The sequence below is a fragment of the Pocillopora damicornis genome, chromosome 3, assembly GCF_964200805.1.
Source record: "Pocillopora damicornis chromosome 3, jaPocDami1.2, whole genome shotgun sequence".
Taxonomy (NCBI): Eukaryota; Metazoa; Cnidaria; class Anthozoa; order Scleractinia; family Pocilloporidae; genus Pocillopora; species Pocillopora damicornis.
This window is the reverse complement of record NC_142672.1, coordinates 22,130,023-22,144,237: the sequence shown is the minus strand read 5'-3', so window position 1 is coordinate 22,144,237 and position 14,215 is coordinate 22,130,023. Positions and strand designations below refer to the sequence as shown.

Sequence of the window (14,215 nt, the reverse complement as noted above, 5' to 3'; positions counted from 1 at the left end):
AACTCATTGACTATGAAATAAAGTGGCATAATAAAGTGGAGTAATAATGGCGCCTTATTCTCCTTTCTCTTGTAGAAATAAACTTACGGAAAGTGAAGCCATGGCAATGGCCATAACACGTCATGCCACATTGAAGTCTCGGATGACGTCACCGTCATCCCAGGAGTCGACCACATCTGTACTGGAGATGGCAAAGATGGATGTGGCGAAACAGCGGCAAAAAGCACAGGTGGTATTACGAAATCCTCCTTCTCTCTCCAAAGTCAAATGCGTTAGACCTGTTAAGCCTCGCGGAGGCAGTTTTCATTCAACTATGAAGGGAGTAAAAACTTCTTCTAACCTTCCTGTTAACTCATCTCGACCTCAAACTAAATCTTTTCTTCAAACAAATGGTGGCAGGCTTAAGGTTGTGACACCGCGGCTTCCTTGGAATACTGGCGTTGTCCAGTCTAGAACGGACTCCGGGCTGAGCCCTCGGTTGTCCCAGCGGAGTAGTCTCGTGGCCTTGAAAGAGGCCAATCCTAAACTTCGTAGACCTAGCAATTATTTAACTCCGGCAGACCGGGATAAACCGTTAAATGGCGTGACTGTTAACTTGGCGAACAATGTTACAGCTAATGTAGTATTGCGGAGACCTAAACAGAAGCCGGTTGATTCTGAAGTTATGGCTGTTAAGCGTAGATCTCGCAGCCTGGAATCTTTAGGTGGAAATAGTGATGCGATGGACAATTACCTAACACCGGTACAGTGTTTTAAGTGCCGCAAAGATCTAAGTCGGGTGTTTGACTCAAGTGCTTCAAGTAGGTGCTCTGATGCCTTCAGTTCTACAAGTGATCTTAATTGTTCTCTGCCAGAACTTCGTTTTGATGAGAACAACAATGTTCAACTCGGCTCAGTTCCAAAGCCATCTGTTTCGAGGGTAGAGGTGTTGAAAGCAGAGAAATTAGTGCAACACCCTCCACCAGTTGATATTGTGTCTGACACAGAGTGTTATAAGTATCACTTTGAAAGCGATAGCCAGACTGAGAGTGATTACGGAGTGACTGTCGCTTCCGACAGCGAAGTGTACAGATACAAGCCTAAGACAAAGGACAGACGAAACTTACATTTAGATTCTCCCATGCCTCATCTGCTGAGGGAACAAAGGACCGACTCAGCCGGCAGTATTCAAGAGCGTAAGCTTCAACTTGAGGAAGATCTCGACTCGTTGCTTGATTCTATGGCTTTTGCATTAGAAAATATTGATGCACCTGGAAAAGGCGGTGAGCTACTCCCTGGTAAGAATGGCGGTGTTCCTCCTGATGCTGTGTACACACCACCTGCATTTTTCAGGCCAATATTCGAGGTCAAGATTTGAAATTATCGATTCTCTAAGTTTCCTGTTGGTTTCTTTTCCTGATAATCTTGAGGTTTTCAAGACAACTTTTCTCTAGTGCGCGTTTTTTTTTTCTCTCCTGCACTAATAACAAAGCATTCATGTTCTGAAAGAACGTTAAATCATGGTATGTTTTTCACGTTTGTTTGTTTGTTTTGTTTTATTTTTTGTTTAATACACTAACGACAAACCCACAGTAAACACTGTGTTTGAAATACTAGAGAGAATGTCGTTTTATGCTTTTTGATTGAAATAAGGAGCTTTAATGAACTACTTGTAACAATAGACTGGTTGTAAACATGAAATAAAAATCGATGCACGGTCTTTTAAATTTAAATTGTTAAATACGTGGAAAAGATACGCATTTCAAGAATGTTTGTAAGTAGTGGTTAGATAATTTATTAATAGAATTCACCCCCTAGTTTGAGTGAACAGATTAAGTTGCATAATTCGCTCTAAATGCATAAATGGTAATAGTTATTGAAATATATAAGACTAAGTCAAATAAATGGTAAAAATTTTATTTTAAAAAAGTAATGTCTTTTGAGGAAGTAAAGTTTAAGTGTAAACTATAAAGAACATTGTATTTTGCGTTAAGTCGTAGAATTGTTTTTAATTAATGTCCTTTTGTGTTCTTGACATGTGACGTTCTTTCTGTGACTGTTAAGACGTTGGAAAAATGTAAATCTTGCAGGCCTATTTTCACATAACTTTAATTACTACTTGCAAGACAGTTAGTTCAATCTGAAACAGGAAATACGTTGATAAGTACGGATAACGTACGAATGAAACCTAATATACCCAAGTTTTGTAATGATGAACTCACAGTAATGCTATAAACTCCATAGCAATGAAAAAGATAGAAAGGCTCTTTTTGAACATTTTTAAGTAAATAAAAATTTGAGCGGAATTCATTTCTCTGTGTTCTTTCCTATTCTTAAATACTTGATTTAGTTCATCGTGTTCTCCATTTGTTTACCAAACTCTTATTTCCGTTTCGCCTGTTCCTATTTTGTTAATTCCGCTGACTGCCACCATTTTGTTGAGAAGCGTGCTTTGTTTCACTTTTCAATTTTTGATGTCTTCTTTTCTTCTTTCCTTTTTTAAATTCGTTTTCAGTTATTTTGCTTTCTCCTTTTGACTGGTTGTTTGTATTTTTGTTTTATATTTTCTTTGTTTTTGTTTCCTTGTATTGTTTTAGCTTGTGTCATTTGTTACTCCTTCTGTTTGCATGCCAAGGCTTCGCAGAGTAGCAACATGTTACTTTTGTTTCATTTTGTTCAGTAACTATACATAAGTTATGTTAGGTCCCCTAGCGAAATCTTGGAGTAGCGATAATGATTCGAAACAGTGAGTACTGCATGTGGTTATGAGAAACATGGGGTGGATAGTCCCAACTTGTCTACTTTATTGTGAACTTTTCTTGCTTTCTTTTCCGTTTACTGAGGCGTCGCCGTAGTGAAAAAGCTGAGTCTTGTCGGTGGAAATGGAACACCTGCTACGCACACGAATCCCCCCTCGGAAACCCCACAGCTATACTTTAGATTTAAACCTCTTGGAAACAAAGGGTTTTTTGAGGCTCCGCTAAATAGTTTCTCCAGTGTTTTCCAAACGGCTGTTGGGGGCCATTTCCATGGGTTTCTAAATCGTAGGGACTTGGTTTCTCAAGGAATTCGTAGACATAGCCAATTGGTAACCAAAAGCGTGTCCAAACGTTTCCCAGGGATTTTTAAGAGGTTCTTGGTACATTTTATGGTGCGGTTGCATCATGTCGAGTCCTAATAACTCTTAGGAATACTTTATGTTTGTCTGTCTGTCTGGTTCTCTGTCTGTGTGCGTGTCTGTCTGTCGGTCAGTGAGTCTGTCAGTCTGACCGAGGGTTCTACGTAACTCATGTCTGTCTGTTTTTCTGTCTGTCCGACCGTCAGTCTGTCTGACTACCTTGCTGCTATTTGAGAAGCCCATGAAGTTTTCTGACTGTCTTTCATGTCTATGTATGAAACAACCATTCACTATGCATGCATTCATTCCTTCCTTTGGTACTGTAGCTGTCACTCGTTTCTGTCTTACCAGACACATTTGATCTGTGAAGGCGTTATCCACATGCTCGTGTTTTTATGTACTTATCCATACAAGTCTCTTTATTTAAAACTGACAATTATGATGCTTCAGCTTATCACTTCATGTATGCTACCATGGAAATCACAGCATTGGTCACTGATCTACTTCTTTTCCTTTCTTGGCTGCAAGCTCAGTGTTCAAGGTCTGCTTGGTAAGGTCTTGCATGCTTCTTTATCTGTCTTCTGTTAATCTAGCTAAATGTAGCCAAACCTCGTGTGAAGCTGGGATGTGACAACGTTTCAGCCATTTTGTGGCTTTTTGTAACGCAATTACTCACGTTACTTTTATTTCGTTTTATATCATTTTGCTTTGTTTTTTTCTTTGTGGCGTAGTTTTTTTTTTAACTCTGTATTTTGCTGTAAAATTTAAGAATTCCTCTTGCTTCTAGCCGGAAGACAGTTGATGTAATACTTAAAAGTGAACATTTATCATGAGTTATCAAATGGTTTAAAAGTTTAAAATGGATTTTTGGATGTTTTAAAAAACATATGGTTAACAAATCAGTTAAAAAGTAACAAGCTAATGATTTTGTGTAAAACTTTGCTGAATAACAATTTAAACTAACTATTTTGATCAATTTATTGTCAAAATTGTGGTATATCCGCCGGTGAAAATTACTCAGTAATGCTGTAAGAGTAAATTTCTCTTCTTGACCATATTTTGACATGTTAAGGGTTTCAGATGATTCTCGTGCGCCGCAAAACTGATGTCAGCGGTCAAAGCTTGAGACTTGACGCAATTTGTTAGTAATATTTAATCAATAGTTGAATGTTTTTTGAACTGTATTTACTATGCTGAAGATTTATGATTTATATAACATTTAGAAATAGGCCCTTGCCCTCAAACGGCTTGAAAAGTGGAGAAAGTTACGATTGTGTGCGTCAGCTATGGATAACTATAAACCCTCTCGTTGTTATGTTCATTGTGACTTTAATGTTTTTCTGTGTGTACGAAGCAAGTTTCATTTGAGTGTCAAAGGCAATGCAGATTGCATTGGTTCTACTTTGCAGTGCTGTGTGATTGGTCCAGAAAACACCCGCCACTTTCTTAACCAATCATATTCAAAACTAGAACCAAACGCAAGATTGTTGCTCGCGTTGTCCCACGCTTTGGGCTGCTTGCATAAATTAACTTTGAGTTGCTTTGTTATGATTAGTCATAACACCTGCTTTAGCTTTCACTGTGCGACACCAAATCGAAAGGGGTTCAGCAATACTTTTGATTTACCTTGTGATCGCTAGTTCCTTTGGAAGAAAGTATTTGCTTGAACAGCCTTTTCACGTTACTTCCCTTCGTTATGTTCATCTTGTAACGCCATATACTGTTGCTTACCAGAAACTGAACCACAAGGAAGAGGGAGCAGATCAGCCTTGGGGTGAACAAAGCAGTGATGAAAGCAGCAGTGAGGACGATGAAGTAAGAGTTCTATGTTCTTAGATTAAAATTTAATTAGTAACATGCCTTCGTAACAACTGTTAACTTGGTGCAAAAACTTCCATCCTCTCCCGAAACATTCCAATTATTGAGAATCTCTCTTGGTCTATCTGGGTCTCTCTTGGTCTCGTGGTCTATCTTGGTCTCTCTTGGGTTATCTGGGTCTCTAGTGGTCACTCTTGGTCTCTCTTGGTCTCGTGGTCACTCTTGGTCTACCTGGGTCTATTTTGGTCTCTCTTGGTTTTTCTTGGTCTATCTGGGTCAATCTTGATCTATCTTGGTCTACTGGGTCTATCTTAGTCTATCTTGGTCTATCTTGGTCTATCAGGGACTATCTGGGTCTATCTCAGTCTATCTGGGTCAATCTTGATCTATTTTGGTCTCTTTTGGTTTATCTTGGTCTCTCTTTGTTTCTTTTGGTTTCCATTGGTCTATCTTGGTCTCTCATGGTCAACCTCATTTTTGCCGCTCTTAAGGTTGTTTGTTTGTTTTTACTTTGAGTTTTCATTGACTTTTTAAGGGGTTTTCCTTTCTTATGATGGCCGGTTTGTTTACTTTGGTTTTGCTTTTACGGTACTCAATCGAAAAATGCTCCAATTACTCTACCAAAGAATGTCAATGCGTACTAAACAAGTGTCTGAAAAACCTGACGATATACTGGAAGAGAACTTTTTTTATGAATTGACATCCCAGCCAAAGGGATTGGTGATCCTCTTGGTCTTTTCATACTACGAAGAGAGGACTAAGTTCCAACCGGGCTGCGAGGCGTTGTGGACCACTCGGCTCGAGTGGTATCTGTGCCTTCACCCTCCTCAACACAGATAAAACTTGTTCTTTCTTTAACACTTGTTCATTGTGAAACCTTGAGGGGTTGGGTGGAAGTGGGAGTCATTTCAATTTTTATCGCCGTTGAGTTGATGTGCTTTTTGCAACCAGGAAAATGATGAAGATCAATCGGCGGGAAACGAAGGACGAGGCGATGACGTTGATGACGGTGACGATGATGACTCTGATGACGATGACGCTGTTCAAGGTAACTCGGGAAAGTCATGTTTCCTCAGAATTTCAAAACGTAATCAACCGAAGAGGTAACTAGAATTGACACTTTCATCAACTGAGCAGTGTGATCTTGATAAAACTCTAGACTCTCCTGTCTAATACCCCATTCACAACAAAGCGTAAACATGTTGTGAGCTGTTTTGAAAATTGTCTTCTTCGTAGAAACTGCGTAAAACAAGTTTTGCCGACTTCAAATCTAGCAAATTGAATGGAAAAGTTAGTGACCACTTAAACCCTACGGAAAATTAAGTTTTTCAGTTCTCTGTTTCATTCAGTTAAACGCTAAACATGTTTTTGCTGTTGTGGATGGGGTATAAGTTACCAGGGGGAATATTGCAGCTGGAATGGAAACAAGAATGCTGATTGGATCTAATAGAACAAGCTAATTATCATATTTGGTCATGAACACCGGGGAAGAGTAATTTTCAGATGCGGAAAATGAACTTTTCTTCAAGATACAGGCTGATAATAAAAACCACTGAAGTTTAGAATTTCGAGGAAATTCATACCAGTACCTAATTTGTTGGTAAGCCAACAAGGTTTCACTTAGTGCACTGTATTCTCAGCCGATACAATTCGGTAGTACCTACAACGATTCATGTCTGTAGACATGTCTGATTATCTTTTTCATTTCTGACTACCACAATCTTTCTCGCAATGAGGATCGATTTCCTAAAGATAAGATTTCGAAATTCATTTGTTATTGGAAGAATGTATTTGTTGTGCTGTGTTGTTTGTTTGTTTGTTTGTTTGTTTGGTTCAAATTAACAAAAGGCGTTGCATGTTTCCACGTTTTTAACAGATAATGAGAACGACCTGTCAGGCGACTTGGCGGACCTGTCAACAGAGATATCCATCAAGGAAAAACTCATCGACGAGCTGGAGACGAGTCAGAAGAAAATCCACACTCTGAAAACTCAATACGAAGAGAAACTGTCTCTTCTCCACAACAAGATCAAGGAGACGGAGACAGAGAGGGATCAGGTGGGTGCCAGTTAGTTTGTTTGTTTGTTTATTTTGTTTCTTGGTTAGTTACTATGTGGTTAGTTCGTTTGTGGTCTTCCTAAGCCTTATCGTTGGCTTTGGTACCTCTTGGAGATGGAGAACATCAAAATCTTCCCTTAATAAGCTGAACTGGTGTAGACGCATTTTATCCGGCCTCGCGAGAGTACATTACCGTTGACAGTCCTCAGCGCATGCGGCATACAGACTGTTGGAGTTCTTTTGATGTCACCATCCTTAGCATTTCGGTTTTTGAACGCCTCCGTTTTTCCTCAAGTTTGCATGGCCAGCTTTGCTACAAATGATATAAATGTGTACTGTAAGGCAATTCGCGTCACTGATGGTAGTAGTGTAACACTTATGAGAGAAAAAGGTGTAAAAGCAGAAAGAAAGTGAGTTGCTGCCCATCTTTCTGTAAACAGCCGTGGTTTGCCCACTGCCTGTCACTCTTACTTAACGAAGGAAGGGGAGGGAGATAATTTGACCCGAACAGTTCTGAAGTACAACTTCCATCTCTTCTCCGCGGGAAACGCTCTTTTTCTTGCTCTTGATAAAAATTAATTTCAAAAAAGAGTCTTACGTTAGACATATACTGTAAGGGTATAGGCTAGCGTGATCGAACGTTTTACTACTTTCCTTGATATAACATTAAGTGTATATGTTGTTGCAGATCATTGTAAGCTTGTATTACCAGTCGAAAGGAAAGCTGTTTGTTATGATTTATGCTAATTGCAATTTTTCTTTCGCTTTCAGGTTTTGCAAAGTGTCAAAAATCAAGACTCGAAATCGGGTGAAAAGGTTCGACAAATCCGCGACGAATACGAGAAAAAAATTAGTCGGCTGCAGGGAGAACTGAAGAAGATGCAGGCCGCCAAGAAAGAGCATGCGCAGCTTCTTAGGCAGAAAGCGCAAAATGAGCAGCAGCTGAGAACTTTCCAAGCTGAACTGAAAGAGATGAAGAAGACTAAAGTCCGTCTTATGAAACAAATGAAGGAAGAGGCGGCCAAGAGCAAGCAACAGGAGGCGCAGCGGAATAAAGAGATTGCACAACTGAAGAAAGAGTCACGGTTGAGACAGATGACAATTAAGAATCTGGAAACAGAAAGACGACAGCGTGAAGTAGTACTCAAGAGAAAACAGGAGGAGGTATTTCCCTCGCTGTATCATTTCTTCCGCGGTAGAGCTTGTTACAAGACCGACTCGTTCCTGTTTGTACAGTTTCCTGATTGTTGCAAGATTTGCAATACGATCCACAAAATAGTTCGAGCGCCTTGTAAACCTTCCCCTCACCATTTTAGTTTGCTGCCGTGGTGTCCATCAAAATCGTGCCTCATCCTTAATATTCTTCCTATTTGAAATTATACACACATTATTATGATAAACATTTTCCAGTCAAACTCAGACCACTGCTTGAAACATGCAAATGAATTAGGTAAAAGAACAAAACAAGGGCCCGCGGAAAAGCCAAGGAAGGGTATGGATGGGCGAAAAGGGAGAGGATTTGTACGGATTTCATTTACGCAACCGAGTCGAATAGCAACGGCCCGATGCTTGTAAAGTCGATCCTAACTAGCCTGAAAATACGCACTCTTTACATTCAGAAATCACATGACTAGCAGGTGTTTCAATGAAAGTTGCGAGCGGGCTCTTTTGTTTGGGTTTCACGTTACGGCCCCTTTCCGGGCAGAGCCGCATATGACACCATCAGCAGCGGCTTATGGAAAATGTTGTTAAAAGCCCCTAAACTTGTTGGAGATAAAGCTGTGACTTTGCCCTCTAAGAATTTTTTTTTTTGCACACGCAAACGATTGGGTTTCTCAGTATAGTATGAACCCTCCATCTAAAGTGACGTTTGCCCTGCAAAGAAAGATGTGAAATCCACTGTACGCGCCTCTTTAATTTTTCTCGCTTCATTCACAGGTAAAGGTCCTCAGGCGTCAACAGAAACCCATGTCTGGCCAACTGGGAGCACAACGAAGCCAGGCAACCCTGTTAACAGTACGTGAAGTGAATGGTGTGGATGCCAGCTCATACACCAGCTCCTATACGTCGTACAGCAGCTCATCAGTGTCCGTGTCCTCTTCCTCAACCTCAAGATTTTCAGGAGCAGCCAGTCGACCGTCGGGATTGCCTGTGAAATCCCCGAGAAGAAAGAGCTCCGTTCAACAGGCGTCTCGAAGTGCGAAGAAGAAATGGGATGTCATTGACAAGAAGGTGAAAGTTTTATCACTTTTATAGTCAACCATTAAATGACATTCTGCAGCATCTTAGACTAATGACTCAGTCGTGATATCTTTAGCAAAGTTTTAAGGTACAATTGTTGTTCAATGTTAAAAACGTAACCTCGTTATTTTCTTTTCCGTTCAGATAACGTCATTGATTATCAAGCGGCAAACGATTGCAAATATGGAATCGGATATGGATCGCTGGATACAGGACAGAGATCGCCTCAGTAAACAGCTAGAGAAGTGTCAAATGAAATATGACAATGCTACAGTTCTGCAGAAGGTAATAAGTACGATTTTGTGTACAACATTTTGTGTTGAAGTTGTTCACTGATAACCTTTAACGGAGATAGTTGTCTAAACCTTCGTAGGAAGAAAGTAACGTACAAGAACTGAAAGAGCAGCTGGAAGCACTGACGGCGCATATGGACTATGTGCAAGATAACATTACGGACTGTCAAACAAGCATCATGGAAATGGAGGTTTGACTAAATCTTACATCCAGTTTATTTGATTTTATAACTGTAGACCCCTAACTAAGGAGACAGTAAAGCGTAGAGTGGCTTAGAAGGAAATTTTCAAGAAGCCATTTTATAACTAGGAATTTGGTTTCATCGGCTTAGCTGTCCAAAATGCGTTGACCGTTTCTGAGAATCTGATCTTCTCTTTGAACGCATCTTCCTTAGTTCATAAGTTTCTTAGTGGTCGTAACTTGTGTGCTTGAAAGTGTACTAAAATTGTACGTGAACCCACTGGTGTTGACTCCTGGGAGTAGAACAGAAAGGCCTTGTTGCTCCTCTTTCCTTAACCTTGGGAAGGTGGCGAACAAATGAACCAACAGTGGTATTGTATACTTGTTATGTGCATCTAGGAGCAAGGTGGAGACACTGCTGAGATAGGAGAATTTTTCGCCACCTGTACAATAACGGAAGCACGTATCCTGTTGGAGCACTTCTTGACTAAAGTGATATCTCTGGTAAGTAGAAGATATCAATCGCCTGTTTACTCAGCGAAGTAAGTGACTGAAATATGAAAAATTAAAAGCGAATATTACCCGATCCGAAATCTTTACAGATGTGGGAACAAATGTTTTGAAGAAAGGGTAAAAAAGATGTGGCACACTGTTGAGAGTTTCTGCACTTCTTCCAATAGCGCGGCAACGAGTATTGCTGCTCCCTTGGGTGGAATGCGAGTGAATTTTATTTGCCGGTTACCCCACGGTATTTTGTTAAGTTTACCTGACAATTCTCCGGTCATTTTACTCCTGGAGAGAAACATTATGAGAGTAAAGTGTTTTTCTCAAGAACAAAACACAGTTAACCCAACGTAAGCTCCATTAAGTGTACTTCGTTTCCAAAAGGTTAGCATGTTTTCAATGTTACCCTCGTTGGAAACTTAATCTGTGATCTCCAAACACATCACGTACTCGTACACTTGAACGACTGAAAAAAGGGGCACGCTTGTACAAGTCACCCCTTGCGGATACTTTCCGCTTGCTTCACACTTTGCCGTGAACGTAAAAGAAAAGTTTTAAAGATGCTGGAGATCTTACTTACGGAATTATTACCTTAACAGGGTCAAGAAGCCACCTCTAAAGAAGCCGCGGCAAAAGAAGTCCAAGCCCGTCTCAATGCCATGAAGCAGCACAACGAACTTCAACAAGAACTATTGCAACACGTGCTGCAGTACCACGATTCGTTCAGCAGCATCGAGAATCTCGCCGCCGCTGCTATGGGAACGGATTCGGAGCTCAGTGGTTCGGAGCTTAGAGATCGGTTAATGGGATCTTTGGTATGACTGTAGTTTACTTATATTTGGCCATGCACAGGCAATTCAAGCTCACTTTGAGAGGATGGAAGCGTTTGTTTGTTTGTTTTTTGTTTTGCCAGCGAAAGGTTATGCTAAACGATATGTACGAAACGTGGCATTCGCCTTGACCAAGGGCTAGCGGTCGAAACGTCAGCTTTAGAAACTGTTAACGTTGGTAAAGTCACATCAACTTAGTTGATTAGACGAAATTATCGCCTAATTCCCTATACCAAGGCAGCTCCACAGCTTCTTTAGAAACTTACCCCCTTTGTTCATGTATAGGTTAACTTTCACACGTCAATCGTTCGATAAAGTATAACTTTGCTCGTCCCTCCCCCCTTACATCCCACCTCCTCGAACTTATTTTGCTGGGTGCTTTGTAAAGCAGCATCCACTACTGAAGAAAGGCAATTTTGATCATTAACCTTTATCGTTAATTCTTATTTTTCAGACGAGCCTGGATTCGTTGAAAGATGAAGCCGGAACGCTGTCGAGGTATTGTGAAATTTTATTACACCAACAATTCTGTAGCTAGTATTTGAGTCGTTGATCGCGTTCAATAAAGAAGATTTTGGAAAGCGATTGGAGGTTTTTTATATATGCTAAGCCAGCGGACAAAGAATGCAAATGGAATCTAACTTGCTTTAGAAACCACTTTGAAAGTTCGAAATCGATATTGTTTGTTGTTGTTTTTTTCTTGTGCAAAAGTTCTAGCGGTGGCACGTTAAAAGATTTTAATGGTGAAGTAGCATCTCAAGCACAAGCTAAAACAAAAGACAAGGTCAGTCGTTCACCTCTCTGTCATTTTTGATTCAATAGTGAGTAGCATGGGCCATTAAGTGTTTTTTTGTTATGCGCATGCATTTTGTTTATCGATGGAGGAAGTGGGGGAAGGAATTGAGGGAGGTGGGGGAGGGGATAGAGAGAGGGTATAGTTGACTGTTAACGGTAAAGTTGAATTCTGAGCATAGATTTTATCATGAACTTTGAGAGTAAGTAAGAACTAGATTTGGTGTTCAGCCCGAAGTATACCTGAAGCCTGTAATGGTTTCCATTTTAATTATTATGAATATGTCATGTTCCACAATGGCTACAATTTAGTTTTTTTAAAATTTCTTTTTCGTTAATTCATTAAGATTGCTAAGTTCAAATCTTCGGAATTCATACTATCTAAAGAGAGTCGACGCTGGATTACACCCATTTCAAAGCAGCATTTTTGACATTTTGAAAATTGTGTCTGTAGGCGCGTCGTAGAACTGGAACCCAGGAAGAGTTCTTGTACCCGGAGAAAGTCAAAACGAGGAGAGACGCCCGGCTTGACACGGTTGAAGACGAAGACGAGGCTTCTGCTGCTTCGGTACCGAGCCTCGCCTTGGTGCCCGTGCTTCCCTTTGCAGGGGAACCGAAGGGATCCCGTCAGATTTCCCCTGAACTAATGCAGAAACTGCTTGAGCTGGAAAAGTCTCGTAAAGCGCAGAGCTCTGAGGCTCTTATGCCACCCCCTCCTGGCTCTCAAGGCAACCAGAACCAGAGTCAGGGGGTACCACCCGTCAAGACATCTAGGTCCAACTCCTTAAATGGTAATGGCTCGGCACCGCTCCCCGCCTCGCTAGTGCGCGGAAATGTCAAATCCAAGTCAGCGAGGAGTTTTCCTGTCAGTAGGTTCGGAAGTTCGGGATCTGGTGTCAGTAATTTGCCTAGGTCCCAGCCCACCTCTCCTGCTCTTCATAGGAAGTCGTTGCCGGATAAACCTGGAGCGGGGTAAGCATGAATGTACATTTTGTGGTTTACAGTGCGTTGATAAAAATTATGAATTCAATTCGTGACGTTTTCCCGACCGTTTTGCTCATGATTTTTGCGCGGGTTTTCTGCTCTTTCTCAATTATGAGTGGGTGTTACCCCAAATTTGCAGAAGACTATTTAAACAGTTTGATATTAATCCGCCTAGGAAGGTTATACCAGTATCAAAATGGGCACCTTATTTTTGGTAATGTTACGTTACATGGAGCCGGCCGCAATTTCATTCTCTGGGCGTGAAAATTTTATCGCAAAATTTTGACTGATGATGTACACCATATCCCCTGTCGTAAAAAACGTGTGTACGCAAATTTTCATTTGATTTTCCTGCACCACGTGCCTTCTTTCACGATGGTTCATTTTTGATTCTTTAATCTAAAACCCAGATACAGTATGTCCTCAGCACTTACGCTCAGTTGTTTCATTTGCTAATACTTTGCTCATTGTTGTTTTTCTGTCTTCGTTTACAGGATGGATGACAGTGTTGTGGTTCAGAAGACCCCAGAAGACGTATTTGCTCGTCTGACAAGTAGTCTGGCTCAGGAATCCGACCCTGATATGTAAGTCTCTCGATTAATCTTCCTCTTTGAGTTAGATTTTGTCATAATCACTCATCATCTTTTATAACGATTGTTTGAAGACTTTTTCTCAAATTAAAGGTTTGACCATTGAGAAACGGTATTGTTATAAAACAGTATTAAAAACTAGCCTTGGTATGTGACAACCTCCAATTGATTACCAGCCCAAGTTATATCAGTTCATATATCATAGATTGCTCTTCTGGCATTTTTTGACGGAGTTTATACCGCGGTCCCATCATGGCCACTAACCTGACTGTCGGTGTTCGGTGAATTTTTTTATTTATTTATTTAAAAATGTTCACTAGTTTGGAGCCTTAGTGTCTTTTTCTGTTTGTCCTCAACAGTGGCAGAATGCTTCCCCTCCGTCCCCCTGCAGGGAAGCCTGCTCCTCTTGTGTGTACATACGCCGCCACTGGGCACAATAGTGCTGTTTTATCTCTTGACGTAACAGAAGACTTGATGTTCACCGGTTCGAAAGGTTTGTGCAAAATGCTCAATTATTGCATGCCTTCCTCAGGACTTTTAATGGCCCTTACCTACTCCTGGCTCCAAGAAGCCACCCCTCCTATTTTGTTCTATCGGTTTTTCCTCGCGTGCAATCACACCAGCTGATTCATTTTTCTTAGCTGATTTATTTTTTTCACTCTTTCCACCCACTTTCTTGACAATGTATTTAGTTTAAGAGGAAAGATTATGTATTGGTCATCCCAGTGAGGAGATGAGTCAAGCGCGTAACGTTTTCAGAAAATACGAAGAAACTCTGGTTTATGAAAAGTTCAAGAACATTTCCTCTGACCATTTTAATAAGTAAG

At 40.6% G+C, this 14,215-nt stretch overlaps 1 protein-coding gene across 1 annotated transcript in view; it reads left to right on the top strand.

Moving 5' to 3' along the window:
* The window catches only part of LOC113668419 (kinesin-like protein KIF21A), a 29,997-nt gene that overhangs the window by 10,214 nt on the left and 5,568 nt on the right, over positions 1 to 14,215 (top strand). Inside the window, exons 15-29 of the mRNA XM_027184310.2 lie at positions 76 to 229; positions 4,832 to 4,912; positions 5,867 to 5,963; positions 6,792 to 6,973; positions 7,745 to 8,137; positions 8,912 to 9,205; positions 9,359 to 9,499; positions 9,588 to 9,698; positions 10,088 to 10,192; positions 10,792 to 11,007; positions 11,477 to 11,520; positions 11,734 to 11,806; positions 12,269 to 12,786; positions 13,293 to 13,382; positions 13,748 to 13,881. Of these exons, the coding sequence (XP_027040111.2) occupies positions 76 to 229; positions 4,832 to 4,912; positions 5,867 to 5,963; positions 6,792 to 6,973; positions 7,745 to 8,137; positions 8,912 to 9,205; positions 9,359 to 9,499; positions 9,588 to 9,698; positions 10,088 to 10,192; positions 10,792 to 11,007; positions 11,477 to 11,520; positions 11,734 to 11,806; positions 12,269 to 12,786; positions 13,293 to 13,382; positions 13,748 to 13,881 (2,633 nt within the window). The remainder of the gene's footprint in view (positions 1 to 75; positions 230 to 4,831; positions 4,913 to 5,866; positions 5,964 to 6,791; positions 6,974 to 7,744; positions 8,138 to 8,911; positions 9,206 to 9,358; positions 9,500 to 9,587; positions 9,699 to 10,087; positions 10,193 to 10,791; positions 11,008 to 11,476; positions 11,521 to 11,733; positions 11,807 to 12,268; positions 12,787 to 13,292; positions 13,383 to 13,747; positions 13,882 to 14,215) is intronic.